Source organism: Thalia democratica, chromosome 4, assembly GCF_965202585.1.
Source record: "Thalia democratica chromosome 4, ktThaDemo2.hap1.1, whole genome shotgun sequence".
Lineage (NCBI taxonomy): Eukaryota > Metazoa > Chordata > Thaliacea > Salpida > Salpidae > Thalia > Thalia democratica.
The window spans coordinates 29568511-29579377 of NC_139168.1; the positions used below are offsets into that span (position 1 = coordinate 29568511).

Below are 10867 nucleotides of genomic sequence, written 5' to 3' on the forward strand. Positions count from 1 at the left end.
ACTTCCAGTTAAACGCCTAAATTAATTTCAAATAAATTTTTATTTCAAGCTATGTCAAAAAATTGTATTGATTAATACTGTTTAATCTACATCTTTAGGGTTAGTAGACTGTTTGGTAATTAAATTCTTGTTGTTAAATTAATAATCTTGAAAGTTTTTTTTAGAACTCATTTTGGTAAACTAACTGGAAAACTTCAAAACAAGATAAATTTTGAAAAGACGTAACTATAACAAAAAAGTAGTAACAAAATAGAAAAAACAAAATAAGTTTTAAGTAGATAATACAATAACAAATAAATTGTATACAGCAAGATACTTGAAGTAACAAAGAATTTACTGCCCCTCAAAATTATGCAGTCAACAGTGTATATCATTGCAGTTTTTTGTACCTGGCCTAAAATAAAAATTAACCTGAAAAATATAGCAGGTATGTAACGGCAAAAGAAAATTTCAGGTGCTCTTAGTATCAAAAAGCAGTCAATATAATTTTCAAGATTGAGATTCAAAATATAAACTAAAATAAAAACATTGCAATTGCTCAAAAAAGAAAAAGATATTCAATGTAGAAATTTGTCAATTTTCGAAAATTCAAAAGTTGCTTTAATCATTATTGATTTTAATAATAATAATTGTATTTGATTGTTTAACTAATTTGAATCGAAAATTAGTTTTTACGTAGATCAATAGGAAGTATGCTTAAATTGTTTGTAAGTTGTAACATATTATCATACTACAAATTGTTTAAATTATCAACAATTTAAGAGTTTATTTCATAATTCACTTTAAGTAGAAAAAAAATTAACCAGATTTGAATTTACCAAAATAAATAGGTTATTAGTGTTAAGAGTTAACGGGTGAAAAGTTTTAAAAATAATAGTTTTGAAATAAAAGTTCTGTATTATTCTATGATAAACTGGGCAGAAGCATAAAAAAGTCCATTGGCCGTATTAAATGGTTAAATTTTAAGTCCTTTATAATTCAGCTAAAAAAAAGATATATTGTTATTGTTAGATTTTGAAGTAAGCAACAATAAATTTACATATCTATCTTTAAATATTTCAAAACTGTAGAAATGTTTTAAATTCTATGCAAATTTGTTTTCATAAAAAAAATATAAACAAACTTGGGTATTAGTTTTACATTTAGTAGTTTAACTATTTGTGCAACGTAAATTCACTTTATTTAAAGCAATATTGCGAAACTGCTATTTTTTACGAATGTTTTCTAAATCAGAGTTAACATGATTTACTCAAATAGAACAATTTTAGACAATAGATATAAACTGATAATTAAAAAAAATTTTTTTTTGAAGTTGAAGAAAAACTTAAGCTGAAATACTGTTTTTCAAAGAAAAAAAATTGATTGGGTTTTTAAATTAGGCATACACGACTAAAATTTTGACAATTCAAATTCTCACAGTTCAAACTTAGTAATTGTTAGTTGTTGTGAATTCTCTCTTTGGATAAATATTTAATTTTATTATTACTATTTTACTTTTATTATTAAGACTTTCATATCATTTCTTTTTAACTAATTTTTTTTGAGATACTATTGAAAGAAGTTAAGAATCTTTAGAATATGGTTATTTTAAGTAGTTTAATCTTTTTCTTAAAAAATATTATCATAATCTTATTAAATTGATTACCATGATCATTTTTTTCTAATTTTTAAAAAATTAAGTTATTTTTTGAGATGTGACTTTTTGAATTTTTTTGAAAGAGTTTAAGTTCTCACAGTTTGAGTTTTTGTAAATTGAACAGTCATGTTACCTAAAATAGATTGCATTTTAGCAATATATAAGTCTCTAAAATATTACTAATTTTTAAATTTGCAAAATACTTTTTTAATTCTGTTTAAGTTATTTTCGTTTAGGTTAGAATAAACATAGGGAGTACTGAAGAAATATCCTCTTATTTTGAAATCCGTTTATAAAAATATGTTTTGGTACAAAGTAAATTAAATAATTAAAAATTGAATATAAAACTTATTGCATCAGAAAGTTGCAAACTTGTGATAAACTTTACTAGAAAAATATTAAATTCATTGTAATTTATCGTTTTATTTAAAGAACTTTTTAAAGAATTAAAACTTAGCACAGACTATAAGCGATATAAAACCTTTAAGTTATGATTTTTCTTATCAAGGTAAAGTAGTATCTTTACTTTTGAGTGCTTTACAAAGTTTGTATAAAAGATCAATTGATACTTTTTATTATTCTCATTTTAATAATTCATATTTGTAAGAACTATAAAAGAGCTGATAAGCAATTGAAGTAGTGTCAAACATATAAAACTCTTTAAGTCAAAACAAATCTAGAGTAGATGGTAGAAACTGAAAATCAAAACATAGTAGCCAAGTGACAAAAAGTTGTGCTGTTGAAAATATTAAAAAGATATCGAAGAATAAAATAAAATTCTGCTTAAACTTGAAATCACTTTTTTACCGTGTAAGTAAAATCAATTTGTAATATATCATCTAAAAATGTGTTAAGTTTTTTTAGGGATTTCGTTGACATATACACTTTCTGTATTTTTTAGGTTCCTGATAAAGTTCTACCTTTGTTAAACTTCTAACAGGTAAGTAGTTTTAAATTTTACTGTGGATTTAAATTCTAAAACATCTTTTATTAGTTTTTTAATTATACAAACTGTAATTTTATAAAGTAAATACTTGAAGCATTGTATTAATGAGGACTTTAAACAAAGTTGAATTAAAGTCATTATAAATTTATCTATATAGTATGTTTTGGTTTTAAGAAAACAAATAAAGTTTGTTCTATTTAAATAAGATTTAATTAAGCACTGACGAGGTCTTTGACCGAAACTTAGTTTGAAAAATAAATTCTTGAAAGAATAAATTTACTTATGATATTTCAAACCACATACACTTGAAAATATTAGATTTAAACGTTTAGCAGTTGCGATACCTCAATGTAAACAATAATAAAGACTTGAAACCAAAAATTAAATACTTACTAGCATTGTAAAAAAATGAGATATTTTTCTTAACTTTTTAATTCAAATACTGTTTAAGGGACTTGTTGTTAATAGTCTTATACAAATTCAAACGTAAGAAACAGTCGTAAAAAATTAATTTTTTAAAAGTTAAAAAAAAATCAATAAAAAACCCCAGACTCTTTATTACTAAAGTATATTGTCGAGAATATACTTTTTTTTCATAAAAAAACAAGAAATTTTTTAGAAAAATAAAACTGACTATAAATGTAAGCACAAAAGTTAAAAAGGAAAAAAAAACTTGATCAAGTAAAATTATCATTATATTGATTAGTAGTTTTATTTTTTTCAAGTTAATGAATTGAAATGGTTTTTTTTTCATTAAAACTAACTTTAAACTGCAGTTTAAATGATCACAGTCAGTAATCGGGTAAGTTGAGGTTCTTCAAGTTGTAAAAAAAAGTCTTTGCAATTTACTAGTACTAAATTTTTGCTTAAAACTTGTTAAAGTTCAGCTAAAAACAGCAAAGGTCCGTTGTTATAAATACATTAAAAAACTTGTTAGGTGTAGCATTCAATTTTATAAAGTTGAACTTTTATTATTTAATTTAAATTTTAAGAATTATAAATGTTAAATTATTGAAATTTTTTTTAAATAACACGAAGTAGTTTTCATCTATTAAAAGAAACGGTTACAAGTAACTTTTTAAGACCTTAAAAACTTGTATTACTTATTAAAATAGAAATTACAACTTATTACAGTAAAAAAGTGATTTTAAATGTAAACTATAACACTTGTGTGCTGACCTTATCCTTGCAGTACGTGATAGAGCAGCTTAAACTTTGAGACACGTCAATCACAATTCACACGTTCTGAAACAAACTTTTGAATATTTGCTTATGTGTTTTTTAAACCTTTGTGTTTAGGATTTGTACAGTTTTTATACAATAACAAACATTTAGGTATAAAGAAGTCGAGAATAAATATGCAGCAGAATAGTGTAATGAAATTCTAATTTTTTTAAGGTTTTTATTTTAGTTTTTTTTTAATTGCCATATACAGATTTAAATCTTAATTTATTTTTGCTGAGTGTGAAAAATTTATAAATTAGTTTATTAATAAAAAATAATAGTTATGTGCGGTTTAGTTTTCTTTAAATGATTAGATAAAGTTTTAAGCTTTTCTTATAAATAACTAGGAATTGTAATAGTTTAATCTTATCAAAAACAGCATTTATTTCTTTTATAAAAGCAACGTGTTGTCATGAAATGAATAAAGAAAAAAATGGTCAAAACTTTTTACCATTAGTTTTGCTTTTTTGCTTATGCCTGTATACTATTTGGGCAATATGGGCTCAAAATGAAACAATCAATAAAGTGAGTATTTTTGAATTTCTATTAAAATTTTAAAAAATTCTATTAAAACAAAAAATTTAGGAGTTAGCATATGTTGCAGATGTCAAAGTAGTTGACATCAGTTGCAGAAAATCTGATGAATCAAAAAAAACTCAGGAAAATAAATGTCAAGAATGTTCACCGCTTTTAGTGGTAGGATACTTAATTGTAAAATAGCTGGCAGTCTAAAACTTTTATGGTTTAAATTCTTGCTACTTTAAACTTAATTTTTTAGATTTAAATACTTTTTAGAAATATCATCAAATGCTTTAATTCACCAAGTTAGTATCAAATATGAATAGTAATACTCTATTAATAACGCGTTATTAAATGTTATTTTTAGCGTAATTAACGTTATTGGTTAAAATATATTTTAGTTTCAAAAAAAACACATTTTCTAAACCTTCTGAAGTACTGCAGTTTGCTATAATGTTTTAGCAGCTAAAACTAACTTATTCTAAAATGCTTGGAAAATTTGTAACTGTGTTTAAAAAAAGTTTATAACTTTATTTAGATATAACAATTTGTCCTGGACATGACTTTAAACTGTATCCTGGTGTATGACTCGATAACCGAAAGTTTTTTTTGTACGCCGGGTCCTGAAGCTAAATATTTGAGCGCTAATATATTTTATTTAATATTTCTTTACTTGACTGCAGTTCCTAACATAAAGTAGAAGTATATTAACATTAATTGTTACTTTTTGTTTATACATTGTATTTTCAAGGGCGAAACAGAGGTAGACCTGGTATCCCCACCTGCGAATCTCAACACAACAACCAGAAAAAATCCCCAAATTAAAAACGGAGAGTTTGTGCCAAATTGTGAAGCTAACCATAATGTTTGTTGGTTTAATCTTTTTTAGTTTAACACATTAAAATACTATAAGGTGTTAAAAATAAGGAAAGCTGACCTCTACTCATGTCTACGGTAATACAATAAATATTAAGTATACAACAAATATTTAAGGTTTAAAGACTTTAACTTTTGTTCGTTCAATATAAAAAGGTTTTTGTTTAATTTTTTATTTACTTAAAAACTTCTACAGTTTTTACAAAATGTATCACCTCGTTAGAACCTATCATTTAAATTTTAGGTTGCCATAATTATACCTTTTAGAGATAGAGATACTCACTTGTTGTACTTTTTGCAATACATGCATCCTTTACTGCAAAGACAACAACTGCACTACAAAATATTTGTTGTAAATCAGGTTTGTCGTAGTAAACATATAAATAGAAAATTTAATAAATATATTTAGACTTTGTCAAAAACTAATTGTAACAGAAATTTCTATAAGTTTAATTTTCTATAACTTAGAATTATATATATTAGCTACAAGCTGGTTATGTACTAATTTTATTATTTTCAACGATACCTATAGCTCTTATGCTTTTTTAAGTCAGTTAAACTGTATCCAAGTGGTGAACGACTCAATAACCTAAAGGTTTTTTCGTAAATAACGTCCTTAAAGTAAACTTTTGTAGCGTTTTTTTTGTCTTTCAATAAACAATACATAAATAAACTAATATTCAGTTCGGCAATAGCAAGTTCAACAAAGACAAGCTGATGAACGTCGGATTCACAATTGCTGGCCAGGAAGGTTTCGACTGCTTCGTATTTCACGATGTGGACATGATACTGACCAATGACAGGTGTCGGTACACGTGCCACTCGCAACCGGTACACTTCGCCCACAATGTGGACAAGTTCCACGGTCTGCCTTACGATGGCTATTTCGGTGGGACTTTTGAACACTATGTAAAAAAAAGTTATAATAAAAATTATGTAAAAAAGATAACAAATACTTAACTGATTTTATTCGTGTATTTGTTCTAATTTAGATTTTTTTTAGTTTAAATGTTTGAATACAATCTAACAAAAACACTTTTATATATAAGCTAGTTAATGTTCAGTAGTTTATTTGTTTTACTCTTAATTAGAGAGCATAAAACTGAAAACTTTTTACTGCAACAAATATTTTTCACAAAAAAAAAGTTGACACGTCAGGTGGCGTCATCGGGTTGACGAGGGGTCAGATGTGGCGCATCAACGGTTTCCCCAACAACTTCCTGGGGTGGGGAGGGGAAGATGACGTAATACACCTGAGAATAAAACAAGTGGGGATGACGTTCCACCGGCTTCCGTTTCACATTGCAAAGTTAAAAAAAAGTTGAATCTGCATATGTTAATAAATATAGCATAAACAGTTTCTATTTAATTTTTTACAACAACATGAGTTTAGTTTAAATCGTTTAGAACTTTTGGACAGTCTTTATTAATTTGTGTTGTGCACCCGTTTTTGTGAAACTTTTCAGTCAGGATTACACAAAAATATTGACATTTAACATACTTAATGAGGTAAATTGTTTAATTTATGCCCTTAATAAGTTTTGTATAGTTCGTTGTTTATTAAACATTATTATTTTACTAAATCTAGTTTCACTCATCTTTAAGAAACTTTGTTTTCAAAAACTTTGTTTAAAGCCAATTTAATGTAAATTGTGTTTTTTGTAAAGTAACCACTCTCGTCATTAATAAAGTATTATTTTACAATTCAAGCTATTTGTTCAAATATTTAGTGAAAAATCTCAACCGAAAACTTTTTGGCTTGGATTAAAAAAACATTAAAAAAAGTATTAACAAAGGTACAAGATGGTACGGCATGAGAGAGATAATGGTAATGAACTCAACATGGATCGCTTTAAATTACTAGATTCTGTGGCGCGTAGCTACGATAAAGACGGTTTGAACAACTTGAAAGGAAGCTATCATGTGAGATGTGTTCTAAGTGAACTTACTATAATTGTTTAATGAGGAACTTTAAATGCGTGCAAGTTTACAAAGCGTTCGTAGGAGTTGTTTATATACAATCTAACTTGTCGTTAATTTATATATTAAACTTATTAAAAGTGGTTTAGGTCTATGTTAAAGCTTTAATAACATTTATTAATAACATTTAAATGATTTTTTAAATTACTTGCAGATAGTTGAAGTAGATCGTCAGCAGCTTTTTGTTAAGTACACTGTCAATCTGGACTGAATTAAACTGAAAATTTTCTATTTTCTTTCTGTCACATTTTTCATACGTTTCAAATTATTTTGAACTGGTTTTTGAGTAGCCTTTAAAAAAACCTTTGTGACTAATTTTTTATCAACAACTACTATTTTAATATTTTTTAACTTAACATTTATTTAGATGAGTTTTAAAATCCTCTTTAATAAAAAGTTCTATTAAGTTCATGAAAAATTTCATCTACAAAATGTTTTTGGAGAGTTAAAAGTTACTTTAAAGACTGCAATCGTTATCACACAAGAAGCTTTTTTAAACAGCCATTATTATACTGTAGAAAAAATTAAAAGAATGTAGTTTAAGTTAATAGAAAATAAACTTTATGTGTACAATTATTTGCACTACAAAGTTATTCAAAACTGTTTTGACAAGGAAGTTAAAGAAAGTTATAAAATATTAAGTTGTGATATTTTATCCGCTAAGCGATGCTACAAACGAAAGTTTTGAGATGCCGGTATGAAGTCGCTGATTAATTCATGACAAGAGTGTGCACCAGCGATGCTTCTCTGCAACTTTTACGTGGCTTCAGAAGTTTCTTTGTTATTGTTTGGGTTAAGTTTCGGAATGGCTTTAATTTTATGATAAGCTTTATCTGCGTTCGACTTATCATTTTATATTTGTTATAGACTTTATCTTAAATTTAGCCTTTTGCATGTAGCTAAATGATTATCATAGAACTTTAAAATATCTGCTTTGCAAATTTTAAATTTTTTAAATTTAGAAATATATAAAAGTTTTTTTACCTTTGTGAAAGTTAAAGTATACTTACAATTTAACAAATTTATTTGAATAAAGTTTGTCATACTTTAGTTTCTTAGCAAATTGTTTATAGAATGAAGTATTAAAAGTTTAATTACTCTAAAGATATCCTTTAACTGTTTAATAGTGCAAAGTTTTATTTGTTATTAAGCTAAAAACGAACAAAATGTTTGTTTGATTATAATAATTTAGTTATAAGCAATTGCGATAATTAACTAAAAAGCTTACTGAAGCCGATTAGAGCTAAAATCACATAAAATGTATTTTGCTTTAAAGCATATCTACCAATTACTTTTTTTATTTGGAAGTTTTAATAGCTTAAAACTATAAAGTTTTATTAATAAAAAACTTATCATGTAAAAAAATACATGAAAGAATTCAAACTGTTTACAATAATAATATCAACATGCTTTGTATATTTTAGGTACTATTAAGCTTTGTAAATGCTTTAAAATTTTGTTTATGATTTTTTTTAAATTAAAATTAAAGTTTGCATAAATGTTTTAGCCTTGAGTTACTAACAATAAACCATGCTAATAATAATATAAGCAATGTGATTCGGTCAATATCAATTGTGATACTTACTTAATTTGTTTGTAGGTAAAAGTGTTCATAAGATATCAGAAAAAAAAACTAAAAGTTTATATGTTGAATAACTCCATTTATTTACTAAAATTTTCAATTGATTTCGAAATTGATAGTTACTAGGTAAGTACAATTGCAATATCCAATAGTAGTATATTTAATACTTATGTAATCCATTTAAGTAGTCTTAGTACTAAAAATACAACATAAATTTGTTCCAGAAACTATTGTACTTAAGTAAGTGGTAGCTTGTAAGACTTATCTTTTTTTAGCAAAACAGGCAGAAACGTTACTTTATAAAGCATTTTAACCATATACGTAGAACTATCAATTAAAAAAACCACTGTTGCGCTTGTTTCCAAAGAAGCTACGAACAACACAAACAGGTTTTAAAATAAATAGCAACACAAATGTGTGCTCAAGTTCAAGGTGGTGTTTATTTTTAAACGCCATAGAGGAAATAAAAAGTTCACAAACAGGTCGCCTGATAATTCCTAAACAACATTCGAGTTCATATTCAATTCAAAGTTTAATGAGTTAAATTTCCATTAATCAAAAAATGCCAATGGTCATGAGGCAATTGGCTAAATTACAACAACCAACTTTTACATTTTGATCACTCAACAGTTTAACACCTTCGAATTCATTTCAAGACAATTTATCCCAGTTTTGAACTTTTGATTGTATCTCGCGTTTAATTAAATTGGTTTTCCTAGTTATTAAAAATGTTTTGCCTACTAATAGGCTTATATTATATTTTGTTAAAAGTTTTCTAATAATTTTTTCAATATTCTATTTGTTAATAAAACTATTCTTTCTTCTAGGTTTAGAAAAAGTACTCGAAATAAATAAAAAATGATATCCAAAAATAAATGCTTAAAAGTTATTTATTATGAAAAGTTACTACAGTATAAATCAATGATACCTTTGTAAAAATGAAATTTGTGTCCGATTTATCACTTCTAACAATTGCAGTAGCAAAATTTTTTTTGCAGAGAGTTAAAAGAGTTTGCTTAATTTGAATAATGCGTTTGATCTTATCAGAAAGTGTTACGTAATAAACGATTGCTTTATGATAAGGATTTGTTTGATTACGCAATGTTGTAATTATTATGGGAAATGCAAAGATTAGGAACATTTTAACTCCTATAGCCTACATCTGCTTGATTAAGTTTCACTTTGTATCTAAAATTAGATCTAACTTTAAATCTTTTGAAAAAATTTAAACTTCACTTTTGAAAAGTAAATAAAAGCATACAAGCCAAAGTTTGCTACTGTACTAACTTTAAATTACAACGCAAAAAAAACAAAAGGTTAATAATTTATATGTTTTAGAAAACTTATTGTTTTCTAAAAACATAAATTTTTATTGTATATGTTTCTGCCACTGGGTTCTGATTGTTCAACGCTCAATTGTTACAGTTTTAAATTTATTCATAATGACCCCTACCACACTAGTTTTTTTAGCGTAATTTAGTTTTTTAATACTAAGGTTATCCAATTTAGAAAAAATATAATAGAAAAATATTAATTTTGTTATATTTTTAAAACGTTATCAATTTAAATATAGAACATCACTTAAGCTAAAAAGTTCTGTTAATTAAATAATCCTAATTAAGGCATTTTTTTACATAAATATCTTGGTTTTGATAAAAGATCAAAAAATTTCCTTTACATATTTAAATTAAAAAACCTTGTTAGTTTTTATTAAATTGAGTATTTAAAAAAAATTCCTTATTCTAAAAATATATTTTGTTCAAGTTACAATTTTCGTGTTTTTTATTTGTATCAATTTTATTTAACTCTGATTTTTGATCGCTTAAATTAACAATATGTTAAGTATTTTAGTTGTTTTCGATAAAAATAAGTTCAGTTACAAAAACTAGTTTAAATATTTAGTAAATGTTTAACAAAAATGTATACTGAAATCAAAGTTATTTATTGCAATAGTTTGGTCTTTGAAACTAAAACCTTATATAACCTTTAATTAAAAACCTTTTACAGGTTAAAAGAACGCGTTTGTTAATAAACTGAATAACTTTATCAACTATTTTTAAGTTTATTTTGTTCTTTATGTCTTTTAATTTTGTATAGTGTTTTA

At 25.2% G+C, this 10867-nt stretch overlaps 1 protein-coding gene across 1 annotated transcript; it reads left to right on the forward strand.

The window, feature by feature from the left end:
• The first annotated feature begins 3363 nt into the window (after positions 1-3363).
• On the forward strand, positions 3364-7392 carry LOC145833222 (beta-1,4-galactosyltransferase 2-like). Its single transcript, XM_082940415.1, has 7 exons — positions 3364-3384; positions 5077-5190; positions 5446-5562; positions 5886-6090; positions 6348-6510; positions 6998-7124; positions 7336-7392. The coding sequence occupies exons 1-7, from the start codon at positions 3364-3366 to the stop codon at positions 7390-7392; spliced, it is 804 nt and encodes a 267-aa protein (XP_082796541.1).
• Positions 7393-10867: the final 3475 nt, after the last annotated feature.

What these genes read in the sequence shown, in the direction of transcription:
- LOC145833222 (XM_082940415.1), top strand. Translation starts at nt 3,364, where the DNA reads ATGATCACAGTCAGTAATCGG. An exon ending in CTTCCGTTTCACATTGCAAA is followed by an intron (nt 6,511 to 6,997) that starts GTTAAAAAAAAG and finishes GTATTAACAAAG; the next exon opens with GTACAAGATGGTACGGCATG. An exon ending in ACTTGAAAGGAAGCTATCAT is followed by an intron (nt 7,125 to 7,335) that starts GTGAGATGTGTT and finishes AATTACTTGCAG; the next exon opens with ATAGTTGAAGTAGATCGTCA.